General features: G+C 38.2%; 1 protein-coding gene across 1 annotated transcript; it reads left to right on the top strand.

Annotated features, from left to right (window-relative positions):
* The first annotated feature begins 558 nt into the window (after positions 1 to 558).
* LOC148371945 (uncharacterized) lies at positions 559 to 12,677 on the top strand. Its single transcript, XM_088326576.1, has 5 exons — positions 559 to 765; positions 8,035 to 8,212; positions 9,471 to 9,608; positions 10,737 to 11,073; positions 12,234 to 12,677. Exons 2-5 carry the CDS (start codon positions 8,040 to 8,042, stop codon positions 12,534 to 12,536), a joined length of 951 nt encoding a protein of 316 aa, XP_088182702.1. The 5' UTR covers positions 559 to 765; positions 8,035 to 8,039; the 3' UTR covers positions 12,537 to 12,677.
* Positions 12,678 to 23,787: the final 11,110 nt, after the last annotated feature.

Below are 23,787 nucleotides of genomic sequence, written 5' to 3'. Positions count from 1 at the left end.
CTACGGCAAGCGCTGAAGCCCATAAAGTGCCAAACGAAAAAGAAAGTCGCAGACGCCCATGACTTAACAACTGAATGAGGTACCGGAATATTAACAGTAATACAACAAAAACACAGATTTTGTGAGAATTCAAAAAAACATTCAAAACAATCAAATTTCAACTCTGTTACACCTGCGACTGACTGGTAACCAGTTCAGGGTGTCCCCTGCCCACTGCCCGAAGATAGCTGGGATGGGCTCCAGCACCCCTGCGACCCTACTGAGGACAGGCGGTGTAGGAAGCGAGAGAGGGAGAGAGGGAGAGCGCGCGAAAGAAAGAAATACAGCGGCAGTTGGTTTGTGAGTGTCGCCTGGTTTTGGCAGCATCACGTGCACATAATAAAACCTTTGGCGGGCCTGATCCAGCCCTCGGATCGCTGCTTTGACACACTTCCCTTCGTCTGTTATCTACTGACGACCTGCCCTGGTTACCTGTTTGTCCTTATATGGAGTGGCGGGGGCGTGGCCTGTCGCGCGGGGTTCGTCAGCTCGCGCTGCTTTACAGGAAGTGAGTCACACACACAAGTGACGGGAACGTTGCGCGTCGATTGCACCGACCACACACAAACGAGCGACTAAAGAATAAGGAGGCAAAACGCCGAAGCGTCATCCTCTTCCCAGCCCGACAAACTCCGCGAAGCAGGCAAAAGAGTACACTAACCGACAATTTTCATATTACAAGCCGACTGGCGAGGCAGTGAAATCCAACTTTCCAAGTACCTGACGGTAAGTTGATGTCTTCGGTGAACTCTTAACCAATTGTGTTTTGGGGGATTACCAGGTTTGAGACGGATGGGTTACTTTAACCCTACATTTTCCAACAGGCTACTAGTAACTGCTTTGGATTACGTTGTTAACTCTTGTGGCGTGCCTTTTCTTTTGTGACTCGACATATGTCGGCAGGGGCGTTATGTTGTCTGTTGGTGGTCAGTGCCCACCCACGGACACAGTGTGCCCACCTAAGGAAAACTGGATGTAGTGGGGAGAGCAGTATGGGGGGGAAAAGACCAACACAAGAATAAATAATTAAAATAAAATAATGGAGCAAGAAAAAAGTAAAAAGCTGGGGAAAAGAAAACAACACCATTAAAAGAAGAGGGGGGAAATCGGGGTAAAATATGAGAAAAACAAAAAAGCTAGGAAAAAAAGGTACAAAAGATGAAAAAAATAACCCATAAGCACACAAAAAAGTTGAAAAATAATTAAGGAAGTAAAAACCTAAGAAAGGAAACACGGATAAAAAGACAAAGGAAGAAGAAAGCAAGCAATAAAAAAGGGAAACAACAAGAAAAAAGAATTGAAAAGCTAGGAAAAAAAAGAAACAAAAGAAGAGAAAAATAAATGTAAAAAATGAAAAAAAGATTTTAAAACGAAGAAAAAAGCAGGGAAAATATGTGAAAAAAAAGAAAAAGCTAAGAGAAAAAGAAACAAATAATGAAAAAATAACACATAAGCACAGAAAAGAAGAAGAATAATTAAGGAAGTAAAAAGCTAAGAATGGAAACACGAATAAAAAGAGAAAAGAAGAAGAAAGCAAGCAAGAAGAAAACAAGGTAAAACGGCAAGAAAAAAAAGAATAAGAAAGCTAGTAAAAATGAAACAAAAGAAGAGAAAAATAAATATAAAAAATGGAAAAAAGATATAGAAAAGAAGAAAAAAGTTGGGAAAAAAGACTTAAAAAGAAAAAAGTTTTGGTGGTCTCTGCTCAGTGTATTACTAATAAGAATATAATATTCTCCACAAAACAAATTGATACATTTTTGAAAAATCCATTCTACTACCTAATTATAAAAACAATTATTTTGTCACTCTTCCTTGAACTTTTAACTCACTTAAACATTTTTATGCTTAGCAACTTTAAACTGAAATCTCTGCATAACCTAAAAAAATATTAAAATAATCACTTTTCAACAAAACACAAGAATGAACTATACATTTTTAAAAACGCAAATTGTGAAACACATCCCTGAAAACACTCAAAACAATGCTGTGCTGCCAATATTTGAATGGGGGTTATAATAATTGTGCCCCCCCCCCCCACCCTACTGACCCTCATGTCTGGCAATGGCTCTTTATGTCAGTGTACATAATTGGGTCGGGAACTTGATGCACTTGTGTGTAATATTTGCCCACTAGATGCAGCGTTTGTAAGGATGCTTCAAATCTTTGAAAATGCTAGTATTTTAATGTTGTGTTTTCGAGGATTGGTAAGTGCTTTCATTTGGATCAAGTGCTTGTAAATGTGCAAAATTGTTGCAGTGTTTTGTCTTTTTAAAAATGACGCCGACACTGATCTCTGCTGGCTTCAATTTCCCATTGCTGCCCTCTTCCCTCGTGGTTAACAGCAGCTGGCATTAGTTTGTATGGCATTGTCCTAGAAAGTGTAATTGCCCCCTACGGATAGCGCCCAAGTGGAGAGGTGCCTGCCACACCCAAACAGGGCACTATGAAATGTGTACAGACAATGCCCTATTAACGAACGCGATAGGTTACGGATGTTCGTTCGTAAGTTAAATGTGTTTGTAAGTTGCTTCAGTGCTATATTTTGTATGTTTAAAACTTATATAATTATGTTTAAGGCTTGTATAAGTAACCTGTATTGTTTTGTACTAAAAAAATAAACATTTCATAAAATAATATGCTCTATAAAGTTAAGTTTAACTTACTTTTGGAAGATGGGCTTTAAGAGTTAGGCGACTTTCTCCTCTGTGGTAAAAAAAGCGATCCAACCATTTTCTCAACCGCATCAAGCCATCTTATTCCACTTTCATTTCAAAAGAAACGTCTCGCTTCTTCTTAACCAACCATATTAAATGGATGCACGAGATATTAAACCATAAAAACAACAAAGTTCTTAGCGCGCTGGAGATTCAGTATAGAATTTTTACACATGAAGAGGCAGCCGGATTTTTTTTTCGGGGTGGATGCTGAGTGAGCTTTCACTTGATACGCCGGTAGCGGCGGAAAGAAGCACTACAGTAATGTCCAGTACTCGGAAAAAGGTGCACACAATACAAAAATCTTCCCTATTTTTCGACATCCCGTGAAAAAAATGATCGTATCCACCGTTTTTCGTAAGTCGAATGGTCGTGAGTAGGGGAGCGTCTGTATTAGTGCAAGAATTACATATCAATTATGGACAGTTATTATGGCCCACTGCCCGATGATTGCTGGGATGGGCTCCAGCCCCCCGCGACCCTACTGAGGATAAGCGGTACAGCTAATGAGATGAGATGAGATGAGATTATGGGCCATGCAAAATTTAGGGTTCTTTTTCATTGGCGAATTGTAATGGGAAAAACTTCCTGTAACTGAAAATGTAGGTAACATATTACTCACTTTTACCCAACAGGAGATATTTGTTTCACAAATATTTACACACGTATTTTAAGAATCCACAGATATATTAGCTATTTACTCAAGCAAAAACATATGTCTTGGTAAAATGCGCAAGCAAGACTACAAATCACATATGTAAATCGAAGATATATTTGTGGGTCTGGATTCTGAATCTGGAAAAAATTGAAAAATTGGCTTTGAAGACTTCTAAGTCGAAGTGTGCGCTTCAGGTTTACATTGGGCCCGGTCCCTCAAATCAAGTTAACCGGTCGAGTTCAGCCTGGTTCGGGCTTTTATACCCAAAGGTTGGGTTGGGCTGTATTTTTTAGGCACGATTTTACCTTGAGTTATAACATATTTCTGTATTTTTTTTCTATTAGAGTTGGTTGGTGTTGAAACATCATATAGTTGTTCCATCCACGCGTTCATGTTTTGTAGATAGATTCAGTTGGTATTCTAGCATATCCTACTTCTGCTTTATTTCAGGTATTGCTCATTTAGATCCAAATTATGTTGCAAGGATGCATAGTCAAATCTTTGTTAGAGTAGTTTTGATGTCTTTAAATTCTGAATATCCTCACATTTCTTTTGGTCTGTTTCTGTACATGATCCAAATCTGATTCCTTTTCTGTAAACATAATTTTTCTAAAATCGTATTTTGTGTATTCATTAATGCGATCCTCTTCGCCGGAACTTGTTAGTAGTTCGATCCAAGTAACTTTGGCCTACAACAAACAAGTATTTTGTTACTAGAATCACTTGTTGATTAAACAAAGAATCAAACCAAATACAATGTTGCCATTGAAATCACCACATTCCAAAACTGAACATTGAAATCATAATGTAGAAACCGTTATTTTTTTCACAGGAAAAGCAAAAGTTTTACTTCATCTGAGACCTCAACCATTTATATGTGAGCTACAATGATTTTTTTTCTAGGAAATATTCAAATTCAAGCTGCTGATCCCCCCCACCCCCGTACATAGTCAGCACACTTTATCTGCTTTCGGTTCTATAAAAAGGATAAAGCCCAAGTACAAAGTTGTATTTATCTGCAACTGGTGAAGCCAGAAAGAGGAATGGGATCATTTAGTTTCTTGAAGAAAAAGACCTTGTCAGTGATATGGAAGGAAAAATGTCTGGAAAAGATTTGCAAACTACAGTAGCCAATGTGTTCATTTGTGTTTTGAACATTCAAAATCAGCTGGGAGAACACGTTGGCTGTCTATCCATGTCTAAATCGTAACCTGAAGATTCATTCATTCCTGCATTTTGAAATCGTGCCCGTGTTTGTCCAGTTTCAGTCGCACTTATTAGTGATTGTCATGTTTAGTCAACCACATGCTTGCTTAGGGGATTAGTCCATTTTTTTATTTTCTGAATCAATATAATACTAGTTTTAGTCAACACAAACTGAACAACATATAAGCCTGGACAATGATTTTAGTGCATATTAATTAATAAATTAAATCACAAAGTTCCCTATACAATTCCCCTCCTTTCGGGGCAAAAGATTGTTGATGAATACATCTAGAAAATGTCAAGTCATGTTTTTTTTTGTATAGCCATTAATCACAAGGAGTCTTAAAGGGGTCCATACACTATTATTACACCATCCCCTGATCTAAAACCTACATGAAGGCAAGAAAAAATTCAAAACCTCAACATGAGGAAAATGAAGAAGCCTTGAGAAGGGACCACACATGAGGTAATCCCTCTTCCAGGATGACCAGGGTGCCGTAGATGTTGCATTAACAAACAATACAATTAGATAGATAGATAGATAGATACTTTGTTCATCCCCGAAGGGAAATTCACATTTCCAGCAGCATCCCTGAGCTGAGAACAAACAATCGAGAACAATCGAAAATAACACGGGAGCTGCTGGAGTGGCTGCCATTCGTGACGGCGGCGGAAGAAACGATTCAATTTGAATCATGTACAAACAAACAAACAAAATATTTATGTTTCAATAAGTGGAAAATGGGGGGAAAATAATTTCTCATACTGAAATAACCAGGTAAAACTAATTTTAAGTTACCTGAATGTTGTGCCATCTCACCTTTCCCACTCTCTCTCCTGCAGTTGACTTGCTGCTGCTCGCTCCTGAAACTAATACTTACCTCTTTGTGTATTGCCTGCATATGGCGACACCCTGGATTGTAGGATTTCTTGAAGACTCTCCTGTCTCCACACATCTCCATATTAAGAATTAAATATAAAATAATTAAAGTATAGTATAAAATAAATAAATAAAAAGGATGACCAAGTATGTAGCATTAACAAATGCCATTTTGTCATAGATTCCAAGACAATATTTGAACTGAAGCGTATTATTTTGTCAAGTTTATCATGGTCAACTAAAATACTAATTATCCAGACTTTATTTAGTCCAAAATGTTTTTTTATCTTGTCTGTATTCTTTGTCGTGATTTCACACTGTGTCACTTATCGAATGGCAAAGAAGGTTTTCCTCGAGTTATAGTTTGGTTAAAAATGTGTGTTGTCAAACATATAAGAAATATAATATAAAAATGCACACTAATTCAGACATCAGCAGCTTCATTTGGATTCAACAAAAATATAATCAGTGTTCAGTCATTGAAAATAGAAATTGATACATGTTTGATGTTGAGAAGCTGACATTTTGAGACATTGTCACAATTGTGATACATTTTGTATTCGACAAGTTTTTTGCTCCTCTACTTCCCACCTGTGCTCATTATACAAAGTATCGTACATTTTTAAGGATTTATTCTTCTTTCCAATCGTTTATGGTGGGGAAAAAAAAATCCCAAAGTAAAGCAAATTATGTTGTTCCTCTTAAAACACACTTAAGGCTTGCGTGAGACAATCAAGACGGAAAAACTCCAAATCATATCACATTTGAAGCATTTGCGATAAGGTTCTTCGATTTTCCTTTTCACAACCTGTAGATTTAGGCACCTAGGTCGCTCATCTGGGGTTGCCAAATCCTCGTCCTCTCCCCTGGTCAGGCTGACATCGGCAACCTCTTCACACTGACACAGTAGAGATAAATAACTGGCTCAATGTGCAGGTCATAGTACTCGTGAGCTTGTTTGCAGAGTGTATTTTTTTTTTACTTTTTCCTGACATTCTTTAAAAAGCTTTTTCTGGCATCTGTAAGAGGTGCAGCTTGATTTTTGCATTTTCAGTCATGAGATCTTTTTATAACTTTCCGTACAGTAAGGCGCTCCTAAAACCCCAAAATTGGCCTGAAATTAAAAGGTGCGCCTTATATACTATGGAAAACGGTGGATAAGATTGTAAATTCATTCAGTTCTTTTAAGTACGTACAGTGCCGTGAAAAAGCATTTGCCCTCTCCCTGATTTCTGTTTTTTGCATATTCACCACTCTCATAGTTTTCACATTATCAAACAACCCAAGGAAATACAAAATACGGTTTTCAAATGTTATTCCATTTATTAAGGCTAAAAAAAAAATCAAATGTCATAGCTTTAAAATAATGTTTTTAAGACATGACTTGACTAGATGTCAATGTTCGACAAAGACCTAAAACTGGCAAAACAAGGAATATGTGACTTAGCAAAAAAGCAAGGCAATCAAATACTTCGCCAAGAACAGAATGAAATGAAGCAGACTAAAATTCATCTGAAATTATTAGTCAACAACAGACGCCTATTCATGATATAAGTGGCTGAGGAATCTGATTGGTTGACAAGAACAAGTAGACATAACACAATAGACAAGAAGACAAATGTTAGTAATTATGCTATCAAAGAAAGGAAACTTCCAACTATGCTCAAGCTACAGAACCGTAGCCATGCAAGTAAAGTTATACTCGAGGTCCAACTGATCAGACTGACACCACAGGCTGAAAACATCCTAAGCCAAGACCAGTAAAGTTTCAGGGAGGGTAGGAACACCACAGAACATTTTTGTCATCTGTGAATCCTACGCGATAGATTTCAAGAACACCAGAGAAACCTCTATAGCCTCTTTGTGGATTTCAAAACGGCGTTTGACCGAGTATGGCAAGCCGCCTTCTGGGCCACCATGTGGAAGTACAGCATGGGCCTGGAAACTAGTTCAGACCATTGAACATTCATCCATCCATTCATCCATCCATTATCTGCACCGCTTATCCTCAATAGGGTCGCGGGAGTGCTGGACCCCATCGCAGAAGTCTTCAGCAGTGGGCAGGGGACACCCTGAACTGGTTGCCAGCCAGTCGCAGGACACACGGAGACAGATAATTCACTCGCTCATTCACACCTAGGGACAATTTGAACCGGCCAATTAACCTGATATGCATGTTTTTGGAATGTCGGAGGAAACCGGAGTGCCCGGAGGAAACCCACGCAAGCACGGGGAGAACATGCAAACTCCACACAGGAGGTTCGATCTTATGACCTCAGAACTGTGCCGCACACGTGCTAACCACTGCGCTGCCGTGCTGCCTTACCATTGAACAACCGTATGCTAATGTCAACAGGTACTGGTCAATGCTGCTATTGGAGCATGGTTAAAAACCAGTCTGTTTGAGACAAGGCTGCATTCTCTCTCCAACTTTATTCAACATCTTTCTATATATTTTCGGGGTGCGCCCTATAATCCGGTGTGCCCTTAGGGTGCGGAAAATACGGTAATTTCCCCCACTTTTGTCCCCACAGGGAGCATGAAAAGAGAAGTGAAGGCCGGAGTCAACTTCTTGAAGCGTCTGGCGTTGACGCGGGGCAAACTGGACCAATCCAAAGCGCAACTGTTTGCTGAGAAGCTCGAGCAGCTTTTGTGCGATAAGTATGAAGGCCACTGGTACCCCGACTGCCCGAGCAAAGGCCAGGCCTTTAGGTTAGTGAGAACTCTTTTTGCAACATTGTGTTACATCGAACTAAGATAACGGCCGCTCGAAATCCTTGAAAATGTTTGAACTCCGTTGTTGTATGTTCGAAGATTGAAACATTTTTGAATTTTGCGTGAAGTGCTTGTAAATGCTTGGAATGGTTTCTCAACAAGCCTGCTTAAATAGGCTGCTAATACTGCTCTCGGCTTCACTTTTGCATTTCTTCCCTCGTGATTAACCACAGCTATCATTAGTTTGTATGGCATTGTCCTATTAAGCGACATCACGCCCAAGGTATACAGCGTTTCCCCATTAGTAAATTGTAATGGGAAGAACGTCCTGCAACTTAAATGTAAGCTACATATTACTGTTATCTTTACCCAACACTTGTATGGGAAGAGATTTGTCTCAAAAATCATTTACACACGTGTTGTTGAGATCCACGGATATATTAGAGAGTTACTCAAGATCGAAAAATCGTAGGTCTTGAGATACACAGGCAAGATTAAAAAACTCATATGTAAATTGCATATTTACACATGCAATGGTGTTGGAGAAATTGGAAAATTGGGTTTTAAGGTCTTTAAAACGTGCTTGAATGTGGCCATGAAAAAGGTGTACAAACCCTGACTGTTGATGATTATATTTGTTGGGGTTTGATGCTTACTTTATTTGTGTATTGTAATAAAGATTTTAGTTTCAATACATCTTCAGTTTTAACATATATGATTTCTTTGTATTTTCTTTTAATAAAACAATCTGTGATCATAGTAGTCATTAGACGTGATATCCTAAGCCCGAGCTTGAACAGAAAGGCTAAAATGACGATCATTACGTTCGGGTACCGGCCGGGCTTCTCTCTCTTACTTTTTTTTTTTTTTTTTAATTTTTCACCGGTTATTGTTCTCTCTTTTTTAATTGGGGTGATCCGCACAATGGTTTCCGACCCCATCTCACGCAGCGCAGTCCGTGTCGACGAGCGCGCTCATCAGGTGCACCATCCGACTTAGAGAAGTGAGGGCTGGCGCAGTCGGCCAAAATCACTCCTCTTCCCGAGTCCTTACAAACACAAAATGAAAACTCGGGTTTACTTTGGGCTCAGTCCCTCCAATCCGGTTCATTTGTTAGCCCGGGCTGAGTCGGACTTTAGTACCCGTGAGCCTGAGGCCCGAGCTAACATCTACGTGCAAATAATGGAGGTGAAATCCAAAACTATATGGATTTGTAGCTGAATTCTAAAACGTCACTGTTGCGTTTATTTTGCAGATGCATCCGGATCAATAATGGAATGCCCAATAATGAGCTGATTTTAAAGGCCTGTGAAGAGAGCGAGCTCACGCCCGGCATTCTTTGCCTACCCCCAGAAGTCACCTTGTGGATCGACCCGCTGGAGGTGAGCGCCAGGTGAGTCTGTGTTTGGCTGTGTCATCCGGCCCTCCGATATGAGAGGCCCTAAAGTAAATCATACTTGCTCTCACATATAACATCATACTCATACATGCACAACGCTACTCTCATACAACACAGTTATACCCATAGACGAACACTACTATACTCTCTTATCCAAACTACTATACTCTCACACATACTACTTTATTCTCTCTCAAAGACTACTATACTCTCATACGCACACTACTATACTCTCTCACCTTACCACTATACTCTCATACACACACACTACTATGCTGTTGCACACATACTATTATAATGGGAGCAACTCCAGTTTGACGTCAACCATATACACAGATCAGAATGAGAGGCAGTTTGACAAAAAATATACTTGCTCTCACAAATAACGTCATACACTCACACATGCACAACTGTACTCCCATACAGAGACAGTCATAGCCATACAAAATCACTTCTATACTCTCATACATACTGCTATACTTTCGTACGCACTACTATTTTCTCTCATGCATACTACTATACCATCATACACACACTACACTAACCTTTTACTACTATAGTCGCATACACACTACTATATACTCACACACACCACTATGCTGTCATACAAACACTAGTGTACTTTCATACACACACTAATATATTTTCATACGCTCACTGCTCCATTCTCTCAAATATATTACTATATTTTCATACACAAACTAATACACATGCTCATACACACCCTACTATACTCTCTCACTCACGTAACTATACTCTCCCACATGCACACGACTGTACTCTCTCACACACACACTACTATACTCATTCACATATTACTGTTTCACGTTTAAAGTTTAACTGTACAATATATACGCACAGATTAATATGCATCGCCTTGGTTACCAAAGGTACCCAAAGTAAAACAACACTGAAAGTAGGGTGATCATTACACTGAATATGAAAAAAATCCTACAGCAATATGGTATGTGTGCGGAAGAATAGTAATACATGTGAGAGTTTAGTAGTGTGTATGAAAATTTTGTAATATATGTGATAATATAGTAGTTTGTGTATAATTATATAGTAGTATTTGTGAGAGAGGTAAGTAAATATAAATTTGTGTTTCGTCATCCTTTACAGAACCAGAGAGAATAGCTACCCATTCTCGGTAGCACGTTTCAAAGACGGAGAAAATGAGGGCGTGGACCCGGAGACCAAAGTTCCGGAAGATTACTCAAACTCCGCGAACCACGATACATCCGACTATCACTCGGCCACGTCATCCGATTGCGGTTCGGCCGTGTCCAGCGACGCTGAGGAGGAGGTGGCAAAGGACAGAGAGATCGAGACCCAGCAGGAAAAAAAGGCAGCAAGCAAGGTTTTGCCGCCTGATCAGGACAAATCGTTCAAGATAGCCATGATACCCCGAATTCGGAAGCGCCATGGAGCAAGTAAATTCAAGTACTGCAAAAACTTGGTAAGTGGGGGTAGGCGGGGCGATACCTGGATTTTTGGTATGGTTGGGAGAGAGAGAGAGAGAGAGAGAGAGAGAGAGAGAGAGCGAGAGAGCGAGAGAGAGTCTGTTAGAGAGAGAAAGACGGACACTAATTACACAGAGAAGTGGTGAAAAAAATGGTGGAACAGCACAAAGTATCAGAACAATAATATCGATCCAATGCAATTACTTACTTAGTATCAATAATGTCAATATTTGGATCAAGCCTGGGGCCGTCTAAAGTTCAAATAATACACAGTGTCCCTTTAATGTATGTAAAGCTCATGCGAGTTACAGATTCATTAATACTTTTTCACATTCTATACTTATATTTGAAAATAGTGGAATGTTTTTAAATCAGAATTTTTCTTGTGGAAAACATGATTTAGCGTGTTTCACCAGGACCCCAACTCTAGAGGCCCAGAAGTCAATTGAGTATGAGATCTTTGGTCTCGAGGGGTCCAGGACAGGGTCAAAAATAAAGCCCTGTACATTAAAAAAATGAGTCAACATGAAAGGAGCCAAATTTGGATTCCTTTAAATGCTACTGGTGGCTCCGCTCAGAGTGCATTGTCTATTAGTCACAGAAGAAGTCGAATCAGTCCTTAAACCTTTTAAATGCCAATCATAAGTAGATACTGCTGATTTTTCTGGTTTTGTTTTGCACAAAAAAAGCAAGAGCATTGAAGATGAGACGTGATTGGGTCTTACTGCATGACACTGATCTCAAACACACAGGGCAACAAAGGAGTGGATTTGTAAGACGCATTTCAAGGTCCTGAAGTGGCCTAGCCAGTCTCCAGATCTCAACCCCTTAGAAAATCTGTGGATGGAGTTGAAAGTCCGTGTTGTCAATGACAGCTCCAAAACATCACTGCTCTTGAGGTGGTCTGCATGGAGGAATGGGCCAAAATACCATCAATTGTGTGTGAAAGAAAAAGAGTTACAAAAAATGTTATTTAAAAATCAAACAATTTTATTTTCTGTTTTTGTCTTTTTCCACATTATCTCTCTCCTGGTGGAGGTTTACCCATGTTGACAATTACAGGCCTTTCTAATATTTTCAAGTGGGAGATTGCATTAACTCTGAAGTGGGTGGCTTTAATTCAGAGTTCATGTGTTGGTTTCTTTCTGATGTTTAGGTTCCGGTGAACCTGCAATACTTCTGCCCGCCTGTCCCAGTCTGGTCCCACTGCAAGAGCAGTGCCCCGGTGTTCCTCACACCAGTTGTCGCCCCTCCCCGACCTTCAGCCCCACCCAATCAGATGTTTGTACACTACTTCCTGCCACATCCTCCCCCCTTACTGCAGCCTCCTTCACAATTAATCGTTTCTCGGGCGCCGATGCAGCCTTGGGAAGCAGTCGACGCCGAAATGGACCAAATGCACCCCTTGGCTCGACCTGCTCAAACAAAAAACAACCAGAGAAGTAATAGTCACCCGTGAAAATTTTCTCTGCCTATGACGCACATAATATCTTTTTCAAGTTGGAATTTTTTATCTATATTATTGAGTTACCAGGCATGAAAATGTTTCACTTTTTGGCAAAATTTTCAGGTTTAAAATAAAAAAAGTGACCAATGCGAATTGTGTAGATCCAAAGAGAAATTGTTTAGAGGGCAAGGAAGAGGGTATTGTGAAATTTCCCAGAGGGAATTGTGTGTTTAAGGTGGTGCGTTTGAATCAAAATCAGTGTAGTTTGCACGAGCAGGAGTACCATACCCATTTGTATATAAACCTTATTAAGAACTCAAAGTTTGGGTGTGTGTTATCCATGAGGTTTTACAGAAATACATTGCCATATTTGTGCAATGATTGATCAGTCAAAAAATATTGCTTACCACAATTACGAAACATTGCAATGGGAATCGAACCTGGGTGGTGGTGGTGAGAGCTCTGAATTTTAACCACTTGACCTACAGTGATGTAGATGCAGGGTTTGTAGAGGGGCTTGAAATCCTTGAAAATGCTTGAATTTTAATGTTGTGTTTCAAAGATTGGAGTGTTCGAATATTAGGTGAAGTGCTTGTAAATGCTTGAATTTGTTGCAATTTTTCTCAACAAGTCTGCTTAAAATTAGTTTGTCAGTATTGTCCTCTAAAGCGTCAATACACTATGAAATGTGTATTAGTGCAAATCACTTATTGACTTTTATTATAGAGCATCCCCAGTTGTAAATTATATTGGAAGAACTTCCCGCAACTGAAAATGTAAACTACATATTACTATTATTTTTACACCTAATATGGGGAGAGATTTGTCTCAAAAATATTTACACATGGATTGTTTGGAGTCACAAATACATTTGCAGTTAACTCGAGATCTAAAAATCTTATGTCTTGATAAGCGCACACACAAGCTTAAAATGGCGTACGTAAATCTTATATACATTTGTAGCTTTGCAAAATAGATGATTCACACCAGAGGTTTTTTTAGTAGTACTGGGGAAATTGTAGAATTGGCTGTAAAAATCCTTAAAATCTGCTTGACAGAGGTGTACGAACCCTGTAGATAACATAAGACAAGGTATTAGATTTGATCTCATTATCACTATATTTATTCAAGGTACCAGAGACAAATGTTAGAGAATGAAGAAAACTGAAAGTAATCCTGAAAAATATAAAGGCAAAAACGCACGATCTTTGGTGTATGTGATGATCATTTGGAATTTGAAGGACATTAATTAAATACTTGATAAAGTTTATATTGGCATTGTATTCATAGTTTACAATGCCAATAAATGATTATAATTAGCTGCACCTATTCAAGAATGTCACTTCAAAGCTTAGTTTGAACTTAGAAAAAGTAAAACAACTTTTTATAGCAATTTTGAAGAAATACTTATGGCGTACGCGTTATACACAACTCTGCGTGTTATACATGAATAAGGGAAGTATTTGCTACTCTTTTTTTTTTTTTTTTTTTTTTTTTAAGTCCCGACCCATTTTTGTCTGTGAGCTGGGTACCGTATTTCCTGTACTAATAGGCGCACCGGATTATAAGTCGCACCTCCAAAAATAGTCTTGTGATATTTTTTCTTGTATAAGTAAGAATATATTACTGATCATAATTGCATAACATTTGAGGCAACGGCAGGAGCACACTAAATGCCATCCTCTTGGCCAGTGTTTTTCAACCAGTGTGCCGGGGCACACTAGTGTGCCGTGAGATCTTGTCTAGTGTGCCGCTGGAATTGGCCCGATTTTATCTTTCCAAAAAATCAGGCCATTATTCAGTATCTTCAGACGAGGAACTGTAATAGTCATCCATATCAGTAGGGGGCAGTAGATCTGTATACACTTTTTAATATACTAATCTGCTCATGAGGTAGCACAGTACATTTAATAACTTAATTTGTTTAACAAAGCGGTTTAAGATTGCACTGTAAGAAATAAAAACATAAATAAAGCACATCATTCTTCTTTATTTTAAGTGTTGTTTTCTTCTTTTTATATACTAATTACCTGCATATGAGGTAGTACAGTGAAATATTTGACATAACTTAATTTTCAAACATTTTCGACGGACGGTGTGCCTCGGAACTTTTTTATAAATAAAAGTGTGCCTTGGTTCAAAAAGGGTTGAAAAACACTGCTCTAGGCCACTAGGGCTACAGAAGACAAATGAAAAGGCATTACGTTTTATCTTATTGCATTATTTTTAGTCTCGGTAACAACTTGTTGATGTTATTATTGAGCCGGGTCGCGAGAATATTGTCAGATGTTAAAACGGTCGCTGAGTCTTTACGGAGCGCACGAATGAAGGTAAAGGCATTGTGGGAAGTAAAATGGCCATTCTGAACTGAATGAAGAGAAAGGCATTGGAAGAACTTTGGTCATCCTGAAAGATGTAAATAAACACATGGCCACAGGTGTTCAAAACGTTTGTCACTTAGGATGTCTAGTTTGATAACCAATTTTCAAGTCATTCAGTGCCATAGACATATTTTCATGCCATTTAGGGTTATTTTTTCTCCATTGCCAAGAAATATTTGGGGAAGAGCACTTAACTTGTGCATGAACTTTGCACAACTTTTCAGCACCTTGTCTTTCCGGTGACGTGATCACTCAACCTTGGTCACTGAGGACGTTCCCACACATTCTTATTCACTGGATAGAGAAGGCAACATTAAAGTGAGGCCTCCTCGCTGTGTTCCCAAATATCCGATCCTTTCCTGGTATCTAGTGGTGATATATTATACTAAAATCATTCCCAGAGGCTTGATACTTAATGTTTAGCAGCACCAAAGCCTTTGGAAACGTAATATTTTAATATAAAATAAAAAAAACAATAATGGGTCAATGCTTCAGAAAACACATTTATGCGCTCTGGCACAGAATGAGTTTATCCCTTTTGTTATCTCATTTCACTTCCAAATCTGATACTGTGTCTAAAAATCCAGTGATAATAAGAAAAGACTGAATGCCTTCTCACATGTCTGTATTCCTGATGGTCCAGCGGGTAGGATACGGAACTCTCCCGGCTGCGTACCAAGTTTCTTATCCCATCGCAATTCAATGTTACGCTATTGTGAACAACCTTCCTTGTCTGTAGTTTCCATGCTCTTACCGTTGTCGTCGGGTTCGATCCTTGTTGGCACCATTGTTATGCGATTGTGGTCCGTGACAAAATGGATCGACTGATCAAGAATTACATTAATATGGTAAAGCCTTTCCTATTTTGCACCGGATCATAAAAACCTCTCACTTTTGAGAGAAACCCACCATTGTGAAGTCCAAAATTGTGACTCATGTGAATGGTGTAGATCCAAGGAGAAATTGTTTTGAAGGAAGGAGAATCGGGGTTCGTGAGATTTTGCAGGCAGTGAACCGGGCATTTGAGGCAATAAGTTTAAATTCAAATCGGTTACATTAAATGCGAGGACCACCGCCAGTTTCTAGCCAATCAGGGTGAAACATGATACGTGGATCGTAAACAAACTAGAAGGATGCTAATTGCTAAGATCCATGTTTGTAGTTCATTGACCCCTGACATCTAGAACTACAACGCCAACACAACTTTATTGATTTTTTTTTTTTTAAACTAGGTCGACCGATTATCGGGCGGTCCGATTATCAGCACTCATATTTTGGAATTTGACAGATATCAGTATCTGCATTTTTATTTATTCGACGGGTTGATCATTAAGCTCAGATGAAGCCGAGCCTCTCTCTTGCACTCTCCTGCCTTCTGTCTTCGGATTGGATATGCGAGCAGGGGCGGAGCTACTGAAGCAGATGCTTTCCGGATTCCGTAGTCACAGACTGCAGACCGGAGCGAGAGTACAGAGGTGTAGAAGGTAGACTCCCCCGAAAATGTCATAAACTTTCCAGTGCTCTACATCTTACGACAATTACTAACTTCACAATAAGCAGGGGGAACAACATTAGAGTGGAGTAAACAGCAGCAGCACTGCTAACCCCTAAGTCCTGTCATACCTTTGGATCAAAATCGTTCATAATATTGACATTATAAAAAGTCTCTTGTAGAAAGGTGTGTAAGTGATTAAGACATTTCATAAAAACTGTTGGTAACTTGTTTTAGGGAAGCACATTTAGGTGTAGAGTGATATATTAGCTCTTATCATAACATTAGCTGGTCAATCAAGTGTGTGTGTTTGTGATTACATAAAAAGCACGCTAAACTGGAAGGCTGAGTAATTAGCTGTTACCATAACATTTTTCTTTTTACAATGCCTCAAGTCATGTTGGTTGTATTAACATTGTTATGTATTTATTGTAAAAAATATCGGAAAAATATTTAAGTTCTTATGTACCTTCATATGTCTTGCTGCAAAGCCTAATTTGATTTCCTGCACTGTTAGTTTTTGGTTTAAGTGAAATATTTGTCATGTTGGTTGTGTTAAAAGTCTTCTTGTTTCTCTATAAAAATGTTTTGGAGAGCTATTAAAGTTTCATTTGAAATTATACAAAGTATTCTGTGTTTCATCATCCCTTTTTTGCTATTTATTAAAAATGTCTCACACCAATTTCTAAGCTTTTACAGCAAATTAATATCGGTTATCGGCCTCCTCTTAATACTAATAACTTAACAATAGCAACCTGAGTGAGTTGGCTATGAGTTGCCCAGGGGGCTATTGCACGAAAGCAGACTTAAGAAATCCAGGCTAACTGAATTAAGCCCAGCCGGCAGATTCTGGCTTAATCGATTGTAAATTTGCCAGGTCTAATTTTAGTCCTGTGTTTTTTTCTTTTGTTTTTATTTCATGGAATCCTTTATGAGGAAAATGTTTCCCTCTCAAATGAATGGGAATTGGATCTACAAATACTATAGTACCCTTTATTTATACAATCTTTGGAGTTGCTTGTTACAGTTGCTTGAAATCCTTAAAAATGCTTGAATTTTAACGTTGTGTTTTTAAAGATGAAAAAGAGCTTGAATTTGAGGTGACGTGCTCGGACATGCTAGAAATTGTTGCCATGTTTCTGAACAAACTGCTTGAATATAACACAAACACTGCTCTCGGGTGGCTTTGCCTGCTATTGTTTCTTCTGCTCTCTTGGGCATTTGTTTGTACAACATGGTCCTATGAGTAAATGTAAGCGACATATTAGTGATTTTTACCCGACACCTATGTGAGGAAAGATTTGTCTCAAAAACATAGATTTGCGATTGACTCGACCAAAAAGTCATGTCTTGATAAATGTAAATCGATATATTTGTTGCTCTGCAAAACACAAGATTTTCACCAAATTTCTTTGTTTGGAGAAAATTGCAGAACTGGCTTTGAAAAGCCCTTTGAAAGTGCTTGAATTTTGCCATTAAGGTGTACGAACCCTGAGCCCTCACTTTTTAGAATCTTAAAAACAGCTATGGTATATACTGTGTTTTCATAACAATTCTGAAGGCTGTTCGACAAACATTCTTAATAGGTATAGCAATAAAACACGTGGCTTGAAAGCAATGCATTTATTACATGAATGGCTATAAAATAGCTGAGGCAATGATGGATCGTCAGAGTTTAATTAAATGGCATAAGCGAACCAAGCGGCTGCTTCGGGCCCTGCGACCACTAGGGGAAACCAGAGAGCGGTAAACTTTTGGAGCCAACTTTGTCCCTCTATTCACTTTCGTGTATCTACAACAAAAAACTTTTACAGAAGTACTCCAAAAGCACTACAAAACTAAATATCACAAAGTGCTTAAAAACAGAGACCTTATATTATCTAACTTGCATTCGGAAAATAAATAAATAGTATAGAAATACCACGAAAATACTATGATACAAAATACAACAAAAAATAAAAACGCCTACAATAAAATTACAAAAGATTTAAAGAAATATGACAAAAACGATACTATATGAATACTTATAAAATACTGCTTTGGAAATATATCAAAAATACTTCTACAGAAATACTTCAAAAATACCACTTCATAATACTATACTACAAAACACTACCAGAAAAATATTACTACAGAAACACTACGACAGAAATATTACTACAGAAATACTGCAAAAATACAACTAAAGTTCTACTACAAAAATTCTACTACGGAACTACGACAAAAAAACTACAAAAATAAAACTACAGTAATACTTAACTACAGAAATCCTACGGATATACATAATAAATTCTACAATAGAAATACTACAAAATACAACAGAAATAATACAAACATACGAAAAAATAATAATAGAGTATTTCTACAAAAACACCGAAATCATTAAAGTACTCTGATACTACTAGAATATTACAGACACACAACAACAAATCTACCATAATACAACAAAATCCTTCAGAATTTACTGCAGAAATAGAACAAAAATAAAACTACAGTAATATTTTACTACAGAAATACTACAGATGTGCATAAAAAAAATCTACAATATAAATACTACAAAATACAACAGAAATAGTACAAAAATATGAACTAATAATAACAGAGTATTTCTACAAAAACACAGAAATCATTAAAGTACTCTGACACTACAAAAACACTACAGACATACAACAAAAAATCTACTACCGTAATACAACAAAAATACTACAGGAATACTAAGAATTTACTACGAAGGGAAAACTACAAGGAAAACTACTGCAGAAATAGTATTAGAATAAAACTACAGTAATATTTTAACACAGAAACACTACAGATGTCAATTTCAACGTGGTGCTCGGAAAACCACCTCATATTGAACACAACAAAAACAAAAGAACTGATTCTGGATTTCAGAAGGAATAGCAGGAATCCAGCACCACTCATCATAAAAGGAGACTGCGTAGAGAGAGTCCACTCGTTCAAATTTCTGGGCGTGCACATCGCCGACGACCTCTCCTGGTCTGCAAACACCAGAGCGGTGGTAGGGAAGGCCCAGCAGCGACTGCACTTCCTGAGATTGCTCAGGAAAAATAACCTAAAACAGCAGCTGCAGGTGTCTTTCTACAAAGCCACAGTGGAGAGCATCCTAACATACTGCATCACGGTGTGGTATGCGGGGTGCACAGCAGCAGACAGGAAAAAGCTCCAGAGGATCATAAAAACAGCCCAGAGAATCGTCGGCTGCTCTCTGCCCAGTCTGGAGGACATTGCCTGCTCTCGCTACCTCAGCAGAGCAGAAAACATCGTCAAGGACTTTTCTCACCCCGGCCACCATCTCTTCGACCTGCTGCCTTCCGGCAAGCGCTACAGGTCACACAAAGCAAAAACGAACAGACTCAGAGACAGTTTCTTCCCCACAGCCATTACCACCCTAAACAGACACCGCACAAACAACTGAAAACTGTTGCAAAAAAAAAAAAAAAAAAAAAAAAAAAAAATACCTCACACGTATGTAAAATGGTACTCACGTACATGCTGTCTGCACTATGTTTGTTCACTGCTCAACAGACACCGCACAAAAACTGAAAACTCGTGCCAACACTACCTCATACGAAAATAATGTTACTCAAGTCTTGTTCTTGCACATGTCGACTGCACTACGTTTAATGCTCAAATTGCACAATGTCTGACCATTCCTTTTTTTGCACTATGATGTCTATGCTTGCACCAATGTATATGCGGACTATTTTTGCACCATGATGACTTTGCACCAAATGCAATATTGCACAACCGTTACGATACAACGTTATCACGACAACCCTGTATGTAACATCCCACATGCTGACATTGTTGTGTAAATACCAAATACCATGTAAATTATAACTATAGCCTTATTCCCCTTGTTTTATAACATTATCTTCTCTGTTCCTTTATCTTCTTGCTCATACCCTCACTATGTGTAAAACTGGAGTGTCATGCCCAATTTCGTTGTCACAATATGTTAGCCCATTTGTAACAATGACAATAAAGGTATATTCTATTCTATTCTATGTACATAAAAAATTCTACAATAGAAGTACTACAAAATACAACAGAAATAGTACAAAAATACGAAAAAAAAATGAGAATAGAGTATTTCTGCAAAAACACAGAAATCATTAAAGTACTCTGTTACTACAAAAATACTACAGACATACAACAAAAAATCTACCATAATACAACAAAATCCTACAGAAATATTAACAATTTACTGCAGAAATAGTACAAAAATAAAACTACAGTAATATTTTAACACAGAAATACTACAGATGTACATCAAAAATTCTACAATATAAATACTACAAAATACACCAGAAATAGTACAAAACTCTTAATAAATTATAATATATATATATAGTATTTCTACAAAAACACCGAAATCATTAAAGTACTGTAGTACTAGAAAAATACTACAGACATTCAAAAAAAAAATCTACTATCGTTATACGACAAAAACACTACAGAAATGCTAAGAATTTGCTACTATGGGAAAACTAACGAGAAAACTACTGCAGAAATAGAACAAAAATAAAACTACAGTAATATTTTCACACAGAAATACTACAGATGTACATAAAAAAAATTCTACAACAGAAATAGTACAAACATACGAAAAAATAATAATAGAGTATTTCTAAAAAAACACCCAAATCACGACACAAATACTACAGCCCCACAACAACATAAAAACTACTACCATAATACAATCGAAATTAAAGCACCAGTGTGTAATATCGGACCACTAGATGCAGGTTTCGTGAGGGAGCCTAAAATCCTTGAAAATGCTAGAATTTTAATGTTGTGTTTTCAATGATTGGAAAGTGCTTTAATGTGGATGACATGCTTGTAAATGTTTGAAATTGGTGCCATGTTTCACAAGTCTTTTTAAAAATGACGCCAACACTGCTCTCTGCTGGGTTCAATTTCCCACTGCTGTTCTTCTTCCCTCGCGGTTAACAGCAGCTGGCATTATTCTGTTTGTTATTGGCGGCATTAGCTCAGGAGATAAAGCGCTTGTCTTGGGATCAATGGGTCGCAGGTTTGATTCCCGGCTCCTCCGTTCTATATGTTGAAGTGTCCTTGGGCATGACACTGAATCCCTAATGCCCCCAATAAGCAGGTAGTTGCCTTGCATGGCTGATGGTGTTATCAGTGGTCAGTGTGTGAATGGGTAAGTGTGAAGTACAGTGTAAAGCGCTTTGGGAGGTCTTCATTGACTTAAAAAGCGCTATATAAATGCAGACTATTTTTATAATATTCAATTGTGATCGCTTCAAAACCCAATTTGATGGAATTAATCTAGTTCAAGAGAACTATGCCGTGTGAATGTTTTCATATATATCTATTCTTTTTCCAAGATCGGATGCGGCCCCCGCCTCCAAATAGTTGCCCATCCCTTGATTAAAACATGGAATGAGTTCTGGTAGGAATGAAAATGATCAAGTCATAAGGGGCCCCAAATCTAATTTTACTTAGGGCCCAATGAAGGCTGAGGCCGGCCCTGAATGGCATGTTTAATTTTAATGGAGGATTGTTCAAATAATGCAATATATCAAGAAACTCTATTAAAATGCTATAAACCCCATTCATTTTTCTCACAATAGACCCGGTAGGCAACTCTTTGGAGTTTGGAGCCACATTGGGTTGAAAGAGTTTAGTCCAGGGGCCAATCCTGGAAACGTATCCATTTTTTTCATTTATGAAAAAATATAAACACAGATATTTAAATATCCTATATCTTTACATTTGTTTTTAACTAAATTAGTTTCATAAAACTGGTTTTGAAAGTCTCACAACTAAAGCAAAATAACATATTAGGTTCCTGTATTCAAGCACTAAAATTGATACTTATTTTTTTTAGAATTGTAATATTTGTGTAGTGTTTCTGTAGTAGTATTTTGAGGGGACAAAGTGGACATTCAATAAAAATAAAAATTATTGCAGTAAATTTGATATTTTGTTTTGTAATATTACTGTAGTTGTATTTTTTGGTATTTTTGCAATCAACTTTACGCAATATTTCGGTATTGATGTCATAATTGCCTGATTTGGAACACCTGTGGCAGCTTGATTGGCGCCAACATCCCGGACAAGCTGATTGGTGGCCAAACCCTTCTCGAGCCCCGACTTTAGTTCAAACTTTGTCAGATCGTTGCGAGCTGTTGTGTTTCTCTCAGTGAGCGTTCCCGTCCGACTTTGTCCCTGTTAAAACCTGTTTCCTGCGTGATTCCCGTTTTTCGACCCGTTTCCGAACCTGACTACGCCTGTTTTGCCTGCCGCCTTCCTACGACCACTATTACGAACTTTGATCACGTCTCTGCTCCTGTGCCCCGGTAACCCGACCTGCTTTTCCTTCTTCGCTATTGCTCACCAGAGAAGTGCCACTTCCGCGTCCCGAGCGACCTGCTCCCCACAATCTACGATCACTGGATCGTGGGTGCCAGCTTACGTCTCTTTTCAGATAAAACTAAGAAACTAACGCAATTGGGTTCCCGTCTCCGTTCCTGGTCCATGACAATTTTTTTTGTTGTGTTCTCTTATTTTAGTAAGTGTAGTTCTTTAGTATTTCCGTAGTAGTAATTTTGTGTTTTAGTTACACTGTACCAGTGATCTAGTGAGAATAAACGGTGGAGGAAATGGATTGATGCATTTGTATTACTGGTGTTGTGTTTTTGTGGTACAGTATTTCAGTATATTTAAACATTGACAAAATTGCCCTTGATTCTGATCAATTGTAGCAATTCTTCCTCTTTTTTGTTGGTAATTTCCACAATATATTTTGCCTTCTAGTTGCAGAACTTGATTTAAACTTGAGGATGATGGAAAGTCGCAATGGCGGACTGAAGATGATGTGTCGCTAGGCGAACGAAGCGGCTTTATGAACAGGCTCTGCATCAATCAGGAGCTGGTTCCCTTTGAGTCGCTTGATTTTCTATTGTCAATAGGCTTTTTTTTTTAGGGATTCTGTGTTGTTGACTTAATATTTGTGGAACATACATTTTTTTACATTTGTTTTGTATTTTATCTTTTTTGTAAATCTGTTAATATTTTAATGTATGATTCCAATGAGTTAAATGTTTACTGTCGAATGAAAAAATGGGAAATGACTGCATTTATATACCGCTTTTCAAGTCACCGAAGACCTCCCAAAGCGCTTTACGATGTATTTCACACTTACCCATTCACACACACTCACACATCGATAGCAAGAGGCAGCCACGCAAGGTGCCTACCTGTCTGTAGGAGGCATTAGGGGTTCAGTGTCTTGCCCGAGGACACATCGACGTTTCATTTGGAGTAACCCAAATTCAAAAGCTATACATGAAATAATTTAGAAGGGGAATTGTAATCATTAATTCATTTAGTGCACAAT

This window comes from Urocampus carinirostris, chromosome 2, assembly GCF_059441175.1.
Source record: "Urocampus carinirostris isolate Australia breed hairy pipefish chromosome 2, RoL_Ucar_1.0, whole genome shotgun sequence".
Taxonomy (NCBI): Eukaryota; Metazoa; Chordata; class Actinopteri; order Syngnathiformes; family Syngnathidae; genus Urocampus; species Urocampus carinirostris.
Note: the sequence above shows the minus strand (reverse complement) of the source record. Positions and strands in the feature narration are given on the sequence as shown.